Raw genomic sequence first — 15,209 nt, 5'->3', positions numbered from 1 at the left:
CTGCCTTGTTTCCCCCCCCCATCATCCCTTGTGATAGCGCCCCCCCTCCAAGTACAACATAAACAAAATGGATTCTATAAATAATCTCTCATAAGACTTAAAATGTGGTCCATATAATGGTTCTTTGTCATACTGTATATCTTGTCTGTTATGAAAAGTGACACATAATTGGATAAGTGAGAACACATTTTTATGCAGACATTTTATTTCAAAACACCGGAGTTAAATGACATGAACACAACCAATATGACTTACCCACAAATCAAGCACAATTTCCTGTACAAGAGTAATATTTCAGTGGTAATAAAAGACCTCTGTATGCTTACAATTTCTTCAACCTCCTTCAGGACTATCAAAAACAATTTCACCCGATTGAGGTTATCTAATCCTCAGAAGCGAGACCTTTTACTGAAAACAGATTTTAACAAACAGTTAAAGGTAAATAAAGTCCAGCCAGCATGTCTATTAATGTTAATAGCAAAACAGCTTTCTAAATTGGGACCCGTCTGTTAACATAAATAGCCTCTCCGTCCGTTCCACACACCAAGCATTGTCCCAGCACATCCAGACTGTTCACAGACAGGGTCTGACTGGGCAGCATGTGAGTTGTCTCAAGGTGTCCCTTACTTGAGTCTCCAGTGAGCCAGGAACTGATGAGGGACTGGTTCCCACCTGCTGGGGCTATTGCGCTGCGCGAAACTATGCTCGTGTTCCGTCCACCTGGTGAACAGAAAAAGTACAATTTGGATTATGAATGATTGGTGTTACAGTAATGTTATCCTGCCAAATAAACAGGTTGATATATCAAATACTTTCATTTGGCAATATACACAACCATCCTGCTCTGTGAGTTTAAAAAAAATCTTTCTGATGACTTGCCTTGTAAGAAGGATGGTGTGTCTGAATTTGAGGAAGTCTCCCAATGCAACAGTGATCCATCCTCTGAGCATGAGAACAGGTGGTCTGGGTTTGATGGATGAAAATGGACCTCCCACACTGTGAGCACAAAAAAACTGTTAACCTGTGAACCAAAGATAGATTTGCTGTTTTAGTAAATAAATCACTTCCATAAATATCTTACTTTCAGCAGAGTGTGCTTCCATAAGTGAAAAGGGCATGTTGCCTTGTCTCACATCCCAGATACAGAGCATGCCATCCTGCCCCCCTGTGGCCACAATGTGTTGTTGGTTGGGGTGCCTGTCCACACAATGCAGTGGGACTCTGTCCCCAGTTCTTGCAGGCAAAACAAAATACATTAAGGACATTACACAACAAACTTGTAGGACCAGAAAAACAGATTAACATTAGCTCTTCAAATATTTAAACAGCTTACAGTGAAAGAATCTGCGATGGTTCATTGCCCTGCTGCCGGAAGTCCCATATTTTGAGCTGGCCAATTGAATTGACAGTAAGGATCTCCGTAGTCCTTAGGAAAGTCACATCATGGATTGTGCTACTATCAGCATTTTCTGACAATTAAGAAAAAATAGTATGTCAGTATTATCTTGGCTAAAGGGTGGGATTTTATTTGAAGTTCCAGATGACTTTTGGAAATTAGCATGTAGGCCATTGCAAGTTCAAAATGCAACCTTGATGAAAACAATGTCCACTGCCCGGGGAGAATACAATTATCTATGAGGTATTGTTACTAAAGTATTGTTTCATTCTCAGACCTATGGTGCGCAGCACTCCTTCCTGGTCCGCTCTGAAGAGGATGATCCTTCCATCTTCCCCGACCGTGACAATCTCAGGGCTGTTACACACAATTCCAGTACATGGAGCGTTGTCGCAGGGATAATGATGTGCTCTTTCCCACAATTGAGAAACAGACAATGTCTGTTGAGAAGAGAATACAGGTGCTATTGAACACAAGGTCCTCCACAAGCTACCTTGACATTTGTAATTGTGTATCCATGATTGTTGGTGTATCTTCATTATGATGATGTCTTGTGAAATAACATCCATACCTGGCTGTTGTGGTGATGCCGAAAGATGATCACTGCTCCAGTCGATGATGCTGTTACTATTCTGTCTTGATCCAGAAACTAAAAGTGTAAGATTGACATTCAATTATGGCATTATATTTTGAAAAGAAGGACCAAGTACAACAATGTCAGTCTAATATCCTAGACCTAGTTGATAAACTTACTTGAAGGTCCAGAACATCCCCATTATGTTTGTGTTCACACACTAATTGGGGGTCTCCCTCAAATTCATCGTCCAAACCGGAGATCCCATTCTCTCCGATGGACCAAATGGAAATTTTGTTGTCCTTAAAAAGAGATGTATGCAATCAGACAAAAATACATGTTCAACAGCTGATTGATGATAGCTAAGTATACTAGTTAGCTAGTAGCTAACGTTAGCTATGCATAAATTGCCCTAACGTTAGTGGCAGCACACTGGTCTTCTGTAATGTAGGTAAGTAAAGTGACATGCTTGTTATTATTGACAGAGAATAATAAAGCAAACTAACGTTATGTGTTGACAGTACCGACAGTAGCTAGTTAACATTAAAGTTAGCGGTTTGGCTAGCTAGCAAACCCACCTCGTTATCCCAAGACCCAGTAGCAAAGATGTCTGGTTGCTGTAAAGACGAAGATGAGACCGGTCTCCATCTCGTTTTACTTATTTTCTGTGACACGTACTTTGCATTGATACCCTCCATCATAATAATCTTAAACGTAGCTACTTGTACTTCTGTTTAATTCTTTTATTAAAACAAGTCCCCTTAACATGAATTTTCCTGAATCCCGCCAGGTCTCATATGGTGGCCCATTAGGACAAACTCAACTAAATTAAACGTTAAACGCCTTGTAAACACGTCACCAATTCATTAAAGAGTTAAGTTCTCGCGCCCCTCTAGTGGGTGAACGTGGAAGATAGCTACATGCTCGGGCAATCATATCTGAGTGGTCAAAAATCAAATAAAATATTAAATATCGTATTATTTAACTAATATGTCAACACAATTTATTCAGGGAGTAACCGTGTGGAAAAAGCTGCAAACTGCGAATTATTTCGCGTGACGTATCCCCTCCATCTTTTTTGGAGGTTGTCAGGTTCATAGGCAAAGGAGTTGGCGCAGTCGCGGCACTGACATAGGCTCTCTACCTGCTTCGCAGAGTGTGTGTAATAATGGCCTGGAAATCAGGAGGAGCCAGCCACGCAGAGCTTGTAAACAACCTTCGCAGTAAGTTTACTCATTATATAAAGTGGATAATTAAGCATTTTGGTTTAGAGATCTAATGGGGAAAGAATAATTGCTGCTTTCTCCAAAGCAAGGTGGCAACGGTCGGGCTAGGCTAGAAATGGGAGGCTACTAAAGTTTTTACCGCGTTAACTAGCCGTTGGGACAGCACACTGTTTCCATTAGTTACCACAGCCAATGTGTTCCTCTAGTCACGCTACAGTAATATCAGGCGGGTGTTAGCAAATCTGCACATGTTAGCACAGTTTACTAGTTAGTAATTGCGTGTTAACAGTAGCTAGTGGCTTCATTTAATTCAAGGCAGTCGTATTTATAGAGCCTCCGATATTTTATGTGCGTCATATTGTGCTATGCCCACAATGCAATAATGTACATAAGGGGTTTCCCCAACCTCTTTTGTTGGCTTGGTAGTAGCTAACGCTAGTTACCTACCTACAACAGCAGTGTTGCGGAACCAAAAAATAAACATAGCTAATTTCCTAGCTAGCCAGTTCATGGGATATGTATGGCATATGTGGAGAAATGTGAATACCGAACCCGTTTATTAGTGAGCTAGCCTACTAACTACATACATGGGAAGTTCGACTGAGTAGATATGTCTGTTTTTACAACAGCAGTGAAGATGGACAGCAATGTAGTAGTTAGCGAACAAGCTAACCTGTGTGCGGGGCATCCATGCGTTACATGTTGATCCGCTGTACTAACCGTAGCTTCTGTACTGTAGGATATGCCATTTCTTGGGAGAGAGGCATGATCACACCCTGTTGTTATTATAACAGACTACTACTACTGGTCACAAACTCAGCACTTCTAGGTAGTTGTGCAATATTTCATTCAATTTGTAGTCACACCTGACCACTGTGGTAGTCTTGCTGTGTACCAGCTAAGATTTGTTTTTCGAATGTCTGTCTGTTTTCTTGTGTGTGTGCCATACAGTAAGGAAGTGGATTAGCTGATTTAGATTGAAATCTAATAAATAAGTACATATTGCTCAAATTCACCCATTTACTAGGAAGATATTTTTGTTAAAAAACGAGAAAGATCTCCTGAAGACTTGGTGCAGAGAGCAGCTGGTTGGCTTGCCTATATCAGTGTCCAACATGATTTGGCAAGCAGATCTAGTTGGCTATATTTACACGGTCAGTGTCCAGCAAAGCACTGCAGCAGACACTTTGGTACTAGGGTGGGTTTGAGCGTTTGGCCAAAATCCCTTTGGGTGAACATGCACCTTATTGTTCCTTGTTTACATTTGTGATATTGTATAGACATAAAAGGGGACATATTTCATGTTGAGAACATAACATGCACAACACTGCATCCAGGGATACTTAAGTGGTGGAATATTTTATTCCCAAAAGTTGAGTTCTGGGTAAATTTTTAGCAACACCCATCCTCCCCTGTTGTCATGTGCATGCTGACCCATTTAGACCTACTCACCAGCTGCAAACCTTTAAGTTAGCCTAAGCCGGATTTAAACGGGTCAAACTCACGATGCATGCTAATTCCTGACTTTAGTGTTCATTGTATCCTCCAGGGTTTCTCTGAGCTAAACGATTATCACACACAGTGGGTTCAGAACATGAAGTTTTTGTAAGAGTTGGTCTTTCAAGTGAATAAAAAAACAACAACATTAACCTACTAGCCTATTGTGTGCATATACAGTGCATTCGGAAAGTATTCAGACCCCTTCACTTTTTCCACATTTTGTTACATTAGACTTATTCTAAAAATTATTGTTTTTCCCTCTCAATCTACACACAATACCCCATAATGACAAAGTAAAAAACAGGTTTAGACATTTTTGTAAATTTATAAAACTGATCACATTTCATAATTATTCCAGACCCTTTTCTCAGTACTTTGTTGTAACACCTTTGGCAGTCATTACAGCCTCGAGTCTTCTTGGGTATGACTGTATATGGAACACCTGTATTTGGGGAGTTTCTCCCATTCTTCTCTGCAGATCCTCTCAGGCCCGGTCAGGCTGGATGGAGAGCGTCGCCGCACAACGCTATTTTCATGTCTCCAAAGATGTTTGATCGGGGTTCAAGTCTGGGCTCTGGCTGGGCCACTCAAGGACATTCGGAGACTTGTCCCGAATTCACTCCTGCGCTGTCTTGGCTATGTGCTTAGGGTCGTTGTCCTGTTGGAAGGTGAGCCTTCGCCCCAGTCTGAGGTCCTGAGCGCTCTGTAACAGGTTTTCATCAAGGATTGCTCTGTACTTTGCTCCGTTCATCTTTCCCTCGATCCTGACTAGTGTCCCAGTCCCTGCCGTTGAAAAACATCTCCACAGCATGATGTTGACACCACCATGCTTCACCATCGGGATGGTGCCAGGTTTCCTCCAGATATGACGCTTGGCATTAAGGCCAAAGAGTACATTCTTGGTTTCATCAGATCAGAGAATCTTGTTTCTCATGTTCTGAGAGGCTTTTAGGCGCCTTTTGGCAAACTCCAAGCGGGCTGTCATGTGCTTTTTACTGAGGAGTGGCTTCCGTCTGGCCACTCTATCATAAAGGCCTGATTGGTGGAGTGCTGCAGAGTTTCTCCCATCTCCACAGAGGAACTCTGGAGCTCTGTCAGTGACCATCGGGTTCTTGGCCACTTCCCTGACCAAGGCCCTTCTCCCCGGATTGCCTAGTTTGGCCGGGTCGGACAGCTCTAGGAAGAGTCTTGGTGGTTCCAGACTTCTTCCATTTAAGAATGGAGGCCACTGTGTTCCTGGGGACCTTCAATGCTGCAGAAATGTTTTGGTACCTTTCCCAAGATCTGTGCCTTAACACAATCCTACGGACAATTCCTTTGACCTCAAGGCTTGGTTTTTGTCTGACATGTGTCAACTGTGGGACCTTTTATATAGACAGTTGTGTGCATTTCCAAATCATGTCCAATCAATTGAATTTACCACAGGTGGACTCCAATTAAGTTGTAGAAACATCTCAAGGATGATCAATGGAAACAGGATGCACCTGAGCTCAATTTTGAGTTTCATAGCAAAGGGTCTCAATAGTTATGTAAATAAGCTATTTCTGTTTTTTTATTTTTTTTATTTTTTTATTATACACATTTGCAAACATTTCTACAAACCAGTTTTTGCTTTGTCATTATGTGTGTAGATTGATGAGGGGGAGAATGAATGTAATCCATTTTAGAATAAGGTTGTAACATAACAAAATGTGCAAAAAGTCAAGGGAACAGAATTTTTACTTGTTCATCTAAAACTGTTGGGAATGCAGGTGTAATGTATCCTTGTGACCACTGAGCAACATAGTGGTAAGGTTGGGGCCCGGGGTCTGGGGGAGTATTAATGAGAGCAGCAGCACCGGCTGTCGTGGGCACTTCCTACTGTTGGCACCAGTTGTCAGTGGAGCCTCCTGTGGGGGGATTAGTCTACTCTGAAGACACTGCAGTGTTTGTGAGTCTGTGACTCTCCATTGTCCACTGTGGAGAATCACACTGTTTTCCTGTGTCCTCAGAAAATGGGATCATCAAGTCAGACAAGGTCTATGAAGTCATGTTGGCCACAGACCGAGGCCATTTCTCCAGAAGCAACCCCTACATGGACTCCCCACAGTCAATAGGTGTGTGCTTATTTCTTGTAGTACAATAAAGTAGTGTAGTGCAAATTCAATAACCCAGCCGTTGATGACTGTTAGAAACTAACTATCCCTCACTTTGCACCCAAAGGCTATCAAGCAACCATCAGTGCGCCACACATGGTAGGCTAAGCTTTTACTTTTATTTGTTTAAATTGTTGTGTATCAAACATTGATCGCCTTGCTCTTATAATTTATACCAACTGAGCAAAACCCAGATGTTTACATGTACAGTGTTGACAGGTGGTGATGCAGTTGTATGTTGATCTCTCCCCCAGCACGCCTATGCGTTGGAGCTACTGCACGATCAGCTGTATGATGGGGCCAAAGCTCTGGATGTTGGGTCTGGCAGTGGAATCCTATCTGCATGCTTCGCACGAATGGTGAGCTACACATGATGATGGGTAAACACATAACATATTAGGTAATGTATTCTGGTGGGAGAGTTGTTAAATTGTCCATTTCAGGTTTTGGGGATATTTTGGGTTCTGTGTAATGTTCGATGGCACAGACCTTCCTAATTTATTGTATTTAACAGGTAGGTCCCAAAGGCAAGGTGATAGGAATTGACCACATCAAGGAACTGGTAGATGATTCTATTAACAATGTAAAGAAAGATGACCCCAGCTTGATAACATCTGGTCGAGTCAAACTAATAGGTAAGTCCCAAAAGCAACAAAGCAAGATGGGAATTTTTCTCTCCAATTTGGTGACTTGTATTGCTGGGTTATTAAAATGTATTGTACAAATGTGTGTGTCAGTTAAATATAAAATAATCACTAGTGAAAGTCTACACACCCCTTTGTATAGTCTTCACATTTTGCTACCTTAGAATCCCTTTTTAGAATACATTTTATTTGATATTTGTCCTTCCGATCTACACAACCTACTCCACATTTCTTCAAAGTGAAAAAGGTTCCAAGTTAATACTAAATGAAGATGTATTGATTGCATGTTTCCACACCCTACAGTTAACACTTGGTAGAAGCACCATTGGCAGCCATTACAGCTGTGAATAATTTTGAATAAGATTCTACCAATCTGGCACAACTCTTAGGGCAACATATATCCATTGTTTTTGTCAAAAACATCAGTAAATTTGGTTGGGAATCATTGATGGACAGCATTATTCAAACCTTCTCTGACTTAAATCTACTTTAAAATGTAGACTTCCACTAGACACTGTATAAGCTTAAAACAGGGTTGGCAATGCACTGACTGTCAAATAAGGATTGTTTCAAAGGAGTCTAATGAATATTGGTCACTCCTTGGGAGAGCAACACAAAGCAACTTAGTTGACGTGGGTGCAGCACTCTGCTGAATTATTGAGTGTCTGCTTTCGACTGCCCTGCAGTCAACCAGCGTGTCCTGCAGTCAAAGAGCGTGCCCTGCAGTCAACCAGCATTAGCTTCATAGGCCAGAGACGAGGTCGAGCCGTCATCTCACAGCTCTGCTGTGTGCCCTGGCACTCTGCTTCTCAGTGTGCAGCCTGCTTGGCGGGTATAATGCTAGCACTGCGGGGCGGCTGGCAGCATGTGAGTGACAGCTGCTGACTGTTTGTTGTGTTCCAGTGGGAGACGGGCGGATGGGCCATCCAGAGGAGGCGCCTTATGATGCCATCCACGTGGGCGCGGCAGCACCCAACGTGCCACAAGCAGTAAGTTCCCAAACCACAGAAAAACACAAGGCATCAAAGGGGTCCCGGCTAATAGGAGCCACATCACCTAAATCCACCATCATCCTTAGGAATGCTATGTTCAGAGTAGAGATCAACAACAGCACTGACTAATAACTCTGTTAGATGAAACGTGTCAATTTGTGATTGTGGGCTTTGGTCGGTCTCAGGGAATGTTGTTGTGCTCTATACTGTGCTATTTTGTCAAACAGTCCCCTGGTCTATTCAGCTGTAGCTACTCAGGCTAGACATTGCATGTTAAAGAGCGACTGAATGGAAAATCAACTTCTGTTTGAAAACGGTGGTATCGATATGAGTCGGGGGGGAAAATTCTACTGTCAAAATTTATTACAATGTGTAAATACCGTAAAACTTCAATCAAATGCAGAGTCTCAAATAGCTGCCTGTCCCTTTTTAATAGCCGGGTAACGGAACACATTAAAGAAAATAAATGCCTCTCAAATCAACGCCTGGTCTAAATCAATTGTTTACAAGATTACCATGAATTGTTTGATGTTTAATGTTTGATTTGTTGCATTATATAAAAAATTATGGCTATCATCCGTTTTTATCGCCAGTAAGAAACTGCTTTCCATTGGCTGAGAACTGCTATCTAACTGGCACGCACAAAAACATTCAACAACTTCGGGAGTACAGAACCCTAGAAATTGGCAGATCACCCTCTAGTGGTGAAAATAAGAACTACTGAAAATGCAATTTTATGGAGGCATACTAACCCAAAAGAAATGTAAATGATAACACATTAGTGCAGGAAATGGATTCAAATGCTGGAAGGAAACTTAACTATGCAAATGAGCAAAATCTCTGGACATTAAGGAAATGGAAGCCTTTCTGTTCAGTGATTTAAGCAATTAAACGCTCGGCCTATTAATTGCCGTTTTACGGTAGGATAATTTTTGTCAGTCAGTCTCGTCTAAAACTGAGATTTGCGAGATGATTAGGGTGAAAAATTGTCACGCCAGTCGGTTAGGACATCTACTTTGTGCATGACAAGTAATTTTTCCAACAATTGTTTATAGACAAATAATTTAACTTATAATTCACTGTGTCACAATTCCAGTGGGTCAGAAGTTTACATACACTAAGTTGACTATGCCTTTAAACAGCTTGGAAAATCCCAGAAAATTGTCATGGCTTTAGAAGCTTCTGATATGCTAATTGACATCATTTGAGTCATTTGGAGGTGTACCTGTGGATGTATTTCAAGGCCTACCCTCAAACTCAGTGCCTCTTTGCTTGACATCATGGGAAAATCAAAAGAAATCAGGCTAGACCTCAGGGGAAAAGAATTGTAGACCTCCACAAGTCTGGTTCATCCTTGGGAGCAATTTCCAAACGCCTGAAGGTACCACGTTCATCTGTACAAAGAATAGTACGCAAGTTTAAATACCATGGGACCACGCAGGCGTCATACCGCTCAGGAAGGAGACGCATTCTGTCTCCTAGAGATTAATGTACTTTGGTGCGAGAAGTACAAATCAATCCCAGAACAACAGCAAAGGTCCCTGTGATGATGCTGGAGGAAATGGGTACAAAAGTATCTATATTCACAGTAAAACAAGTCCTATATTGACATAACCTGAAAGGCTGCTCAGCAAGGAAGAAGCCACTGCTCCAAAACCACAATTAAAAAAGCCAGACTACGGTTTGCAACTGCACATGGGGACAAAGATCGTACTTTTTGGAGAAATGTCCTCTGGTCTGATGAAACGAAAATAGAACTGTTTGGCAATAATAACCATGTTATGTTTGAAGGAAAAGGGGGGAGGCTTGCAAGCCGAAGAACACCATCCTAACCGTGAAGCACGGGGGTGGCAGCATCATGTTGTGGGGGTGCTTTGCTACAGGAGGGACTGGTGCACTTCACAAAATAGATGGCATCATGAGGATGGAAAATTATGTGGATATATTGAAGCAACATCTCAAGACATCAGTCAGGAAGTTAAAGCTTGGTCGCAAATGGGTCTTCCAAATGGACAATGACCCCAAGCATACTTCCAAAGTTGTGGCAAAATGGCCTAAGGACAACAAAGTCAAGGTATTTGACTGGCCATCACAAAGCCCTGACCTCAATCCTATAGAACATTTGTGGGCAGAACTGAAAAAGCATCTGTGAGCAAGGAGGCCTACAAACCTGACTCAGTTACACCAGCTCTGTCAGGAGGAATGGGCCAACATTCACCCAACTTATTGTGGGAAGCTTGTGGAAGTCTACCTGAAACGTTTGAAGCAAGTTAAACAATTTAAAGGCAATGCTACCAAATACTAATTGAGTATGTAAACTTCTGACCCACTGGGAATGTGACGAAAGAAATAAAAGCTGAAATAAATCACTCAACTAATATTCTGACATTTCACATTCTTAAAATAAAGTGGTGATCATAACTGACCTAAGACAGGGAATTTTTACTAGGATTAAATGTCAGGAATTGTGAAACTGCATTTCAATGTATTTGGCTAAGGTGTATGTTAATGAGATTTACAGTTGAAGTTGGAAGTTGTCAGTCAGGATTGAAATCGGGGCTAAATCAGTAATTTCAGCTGCCCTTTAATGTGAACAGCTTGTCTGAGAAGACTAGTCTGATGGGGTGGGAAATTTGAAATGTATTGCCTTGGAGGGTATCTAATTCTGACCCAGTGAGTCTCCTTAAATCTCCTCTCCCAGCTCCTGGACCAGCTGAAGCCAGGCGGCAGGCTGATTCTGCCCGTGGGGCCGGCCGGAGGGAACCAGATGCTGGAGCAGTACGACAAGCTGGAGGACGGCAGCACCAAGATGAAGCCCCTGATGGGGGTGATTTACGTGCCTTTAACAGACAAAGAAAAGCAGTGGTCCAGGTGGAAGTGACTTCCTACTCTCTCTCCCCCCTCTCTCCTTCATACAGTGGGCAAAGGTGAAATGGTGTGGCCTGGAGTAGATCATGGATCCCAAGGGGCTGAGTTTCCTGCTTGTCATCATTATTTGATTCTTCCATACTATGGCAACTGGCTGCACATTTTTGTTTTGTTTTAATCCAATAAACCAGTATGCTATTAAAGCTGTTCAGCTAATCACGTGTGGTGTGAAACAAACCATGTGTGGATACTTTGGAATTATAACATTGGTTTCTCGGAGTTAATCTCATGTAAATACTATTTGATATGGTTGGTATTTGGCTGTGATACTTCTTGCTTGAGAGCATGTCAATTGTATCATCCTTGTTCTTGAGGGGAAGTGACATTTAGCCTCATTATAGGGAAGAGTGGGGTAAGTTGAGTCACCCTTGTTTTCTAGGAAACCATACACAAAATGTATAATTTGATCAAATATTTAGGACAGGTCATAATTTCATGGAGTCTGTGAAGGAAGAAACCACATGGAAAATGTGGTAAGCAAGTTAGGTCCAAAAAAAAGTCTATATGCCTTTGTGTTAGAGGTGTCATGAGGTGCTTGTATCTAAACCAGCGTAGATAATTTAAATTGTTCTATACATCAGATGGGGTCTATATAAGCTACAATACGAGGTCCTAAACCTAGCATGAAAGTGCATCCTTGGAGCTGTGTGGGCTAATATAGTCAAAATGTTTTCCTTGGGGGAAAGTTGAGCAAATTGAAGTGTTTTCTTCCCAGGTGTAATGCAAGGCATTATCACTAGGATATAAGCCTGTGTTAATATGCTTAAAATTATTAAAAGACAAAAAAGCAATTGTGTTGAATTGTGTTTGGGAAATAAAGACAGGTTTTTTAAAAGGTAGTAATATTTTATTCAGTACAGAATTAACCCCATACCCGTGGTAAGTTGTGCCAAAAGAACAAGCAATGTTTTCAGAACTTTTGTTTACATAAATGCTGATTATTTCCAGTGAAACCCCATCCTGAAATATGTAGATATATATCTTTGTTAGAAAGAATACTATATTCCCCTTGACAGAGTGATGCTGAATGTAAAAAATGGTTCAACTTACCCACTCTCCCCTACTGCATAATATACTACTTCTTCATTGGTTAAATCTGAAGAGATGGAGAAATCAAATAACCATAGGGACATTTGGATTTTGCACATTGGTGTGGGGCATTCTATAACAGTTTGTGCATGGGAGTGTCTAACCTACAGTTGCATGACAAGAGGTGGATATGATTTGACATAGTGTATTTCCTCTTTATGTCCATCTCTTAATGCTTTGCCTCTTTCTCACAGGGATGAACTTTGAGGCGACAGACTGTCCATATTCCACATATCAATGTGAACCTGGAGGAGACTACTTTGGGTTTCAACAACAGCCATTGGATTTCTTTGAAAACAAACCATGGTGATTTAGTTTTTTCTCCTTTAACTCTACCTAGAGTATCATGCTGAGGAATAACCCCTGAGGTCGGAATAACGACTGCTGGAGATTGAACAGAAGAATGTGTCGGGGGTTGTTTAAAAAATATATATATATTTGCCTGCATTCTTTTGGTTGTGAATTTTCCTTTTGATTTGCTGCAAGATTGAGTTTTTGTGGTTACATCTTGATTTGCAATCAACCATTTCTACAATAATGCATTTCAGCTCCAAACAAAGCTGAGTGTAAAGAGGTTGCCAAACTGTTCTGATGAGGAAAGCCTGAGTTGAAGAGATTATTCAGCCACTTACTTTGAGTGCATCTGAAGATCTGACTAGATATCTGTACTGCTGCTCTGCTAACATATATCAGCGTCGTCGCCTAATAGGAAGTGAATGGGCAATGATGTATTGGGTTATTTATGAGTCACTTTTATTGTAAGTAAGAATAGAAGATTTTTCTGAACAATTCTACATTCATGTGGATGTTATGGGTGATCTTGAATAGTGATGAGTGAGAAGGTTACAGGTACAAAGACCCCCCCCCCCTAAATTATAACCTCTTATTGGTGATGGTGAGAGATTAGCATGTTTTGTTGCAGCCTTTGTAACCTTCTCACTCATTCATGATTCATTCATGATTTTTCTTAATCATGGCATTATCAGGATTAATTTAGAAGGGTTCAGAAACATCTTCATTACTCACTTCGAAAGAAAATTACATTCTTCATTCAGTTTCTATTGGGCAAAACATAACCAAAACAACCTGCAAATGCATCACAGGTTTGTCACAAGCTTGATGTAGTCAAGCGTTAGGAATAATACTCAACTTTTGACTATTTTAATACACTATAAGTCCATTTGTCCAAATACTTATGACTTCTTCAAATGGGGGACAAGATACATAGTGCTTTCCTTTCTAAACTAGTAAAACAAATATGAAAACACCCTAAAATAAACAGTGACATTCTATAATGTTGCCTCATATGAAACATTTGATCTCAGATCCAAAATGCTGAAGTACAGAGCCACATTTAAAATGTTAGTTTCACTGTCCAAATACATATGGGAGTGAGTGTGTATATACACGTGCACACGTTCAGGGTTGTCCTTTCCCCTATGATTTATCGTGTGCTGCCTCTGGTGTCCATGACAAGACTGTGCAAGCTTTACTGATTACCGACACTAAACAAAGCAGAGCCATACATACATATATATATATTATATATATGTGTGAGTGTGAAACAAGGTAGCCGGTGCTTTGCCAAAATACATTTTAATGCAAAGCGATTGAATGAGCTATGGCTTTCACAATTTCTGGAATGGCAAAAATGAAAATAAAAAGATGCTTATGTTTTTGTGCTATGGTGTGTTTATTGCTACAAGCTGTCTATGTTGTTGAAGATGGCTTCTATACTGCCATTTCCTAGCCACTCTAAAAATCTGTGGTAGAGCAGGAATAATTTAGTCTGGGTACCAGACTTTTTAGCTAACATTCCACTTTGACAAATGACAGGAGTGGCAAAAGGTGGAATATAATAGCTGAACAGAGATGGAAGAATCCACACTGTATATTCAGATTGCATCTCTTACCAATTTAAAATACTCCTAACACTTTGGCACAGAATCACAAAAGACATATTGATCAAGAGTTAACTTTACTATCTCACACAAACTATGCATACAGACTTTTGAAATACATCTACACATCAACATTGAAACTACATAGATGATAAAGAAAAGCAACATACCATATCAGACACATCCTAGAATGCTTTATGGCTTGATATGGGCTTTCCTGGAATTACTTGGTGTTATAACAATACAAATTTTCAGTAATGATTGTAATTTTGGAATTGACAATAAATGACATATCTTGCTATCCCCATATTTCAAAGTAGTCTGGTAAAAAATTAAATTCTAGGCCAAGCCTAATAGATATACAGCATCATGGCACAAATAGCACAGCAGTGCCACTCAGTGGCAGAAGTATTACATAATGGATAAAGTACTATATATCTCCACGAAAATATACATCCATGACATTGACATTTCGTTGTAATATTAAAATAACATATCTTTGAGGGTGAAAGAGAAATCATGAAAGAAAAAGGAAAGCATCTCTTTCCAAACCTAAGTGCAGACAAGCATCAGTTTGTACACCAAGTGAGTGTACAAAAGTGGCAAAAACATTTATTTCCTGTTAAAAGCTGTTTGATTTAGCTCACCTGTGACCCTGGAGTGCTGTGTGGGTAGAGTTAGCACTTTTGGGACTATTCCAATGGGACCATTCCAAAGAGTGATCTCCGCCTACCTCGCACGTCGAGTTATCTAAATCAAGTACACCTGAAGAAGTTGTACACAATCGTGATGTAGAAAGTTTGTTCGGTAATCATGAAGACTCC

At 40.7% G+C, this 15,209-nt stretch overlaps 2 protein-coding genes across 2 annotated transcripts; one reads left to right on the top strand and one right to left on the bottom strand.

The window, feature by feature from the left end:
• Positions 1–182: 182 nt before the first annotated feature.
• LOC120024279 (nucleoporin Nup43-like) lies at positions 183–2,796 on the bottom strand. The gene is made up of 8 exons (XM_038968474.1): positions 2,549–2,796; positions 2,150–2,272; positions 1,968–2,045; positions 1,674–1,836; positions 1,334–1,469; positions 1,082–1,233; positions 880–996; positions 183–720 (listed from the first exon to the last, which is right to left on the bottom strand). Exons 1-8 carry the CDS (start codon positions 2,669–2,671, stop codon positions 491–493), a joined length of 1,122 nt encoding a protein of 373 aa, XP_038824402.1. The 5' UTR covers positions 2,672–2,796; the 3' UTR covers positions 183–490.
• Positions 2,797–3,060: 264 nt separating this feature from the next.
• Positions 3,061–14,166, top strand: pcmt (protein-L-isoaspartate (D-aspartate) O-methyltransferase). The gene is made up of 8 exons (XM_038968267.1): positions 3,061–3,193; positions 6,688–6,792; positions 6,899–6,930; positions 7,086–7,190; positions 7,346–7,466; positions 8,379–8,464; positions 11,169–11,338; positions 12,679–14,166. The coding sequence occupies exons 1-8, from the start codon at positions 3,139–3,141 to the stop codon at positions 12,689–12,691; spliced, it is 687 nt and encodes a 228-aa protein (XP_038824195.1). The 5' UTR covers positions 3,061–3,138; the 3' UTR covers positions 12,692–14,166.
• The last annotated feature ends 1,043 nt before the right edge of the window (positions 14,167–15,209 follow it).

The sequence above is a fragment of the Salvelinus namaycush genome, chromosome 29 (genome assembly GCF_016432855.1).
Source record: "Salvelinus namaycush isolate Seneca chromosome 29, SaNama_1.0, whole genome shotgun sequence".
Classification (NCBI taxonomy): Eukaryota; Metazoa; Chordata; class Actinopteri; order Salmoniformes; family Salmonidae; genus Salvelinus; species Salvelinus namaycush.
The sequence above is the reverse complement of the archived record's forward strand: the minus strand, read 5'-3'. Positions and strand labels throughout refer to the sequence as shown.

Bases quoted from the DNA above. Each gene is read 5' to 3' on its own strand.
- LOC120024279 (XM_038968474.1), bottom strand. From the start codon at position 2,671: ATGATGGAGGGTATCAATGCAAAGTACGTGTCACAGAAAATAAGTAAA. The intron at 1,470-1,673 runs GTCTGAGAATGA...CTTAATTGTCAG, and splicing joins AGGAGTGCTGCGCACCATAG to AAAATGCTGATAGTAGCACA. The intron at 997-1,081 runs GTAAGATATTTA...TTGTGCTCACAG, and splicing joins GGAAGCACACTCTGCTGAAA to TGTGGGAGGTCCATTTTCAT.
- pcmt (XM_038968267.1), top strand. From the start codon at position 3,139: ATGGCCTGGAAATCAGGAGGAGCCAGCCACGCAGAGCTTGTAAACAAC. The intron at 6,793-6,898 runs GTGTGTGCTTAT...TTGCACCCAAAG, and splicing joins GGACTCCCCACAGTCAATAG to GCTATCAAGCAACCATCAGT. The intron at 7,467-8,378 runs GTAAGTCCCAAA...GTTGTGTTCCAG, and splicing joins TGGTCGAGTCAAACTAATAG to TGGGAGACGGGCGGATGGGC.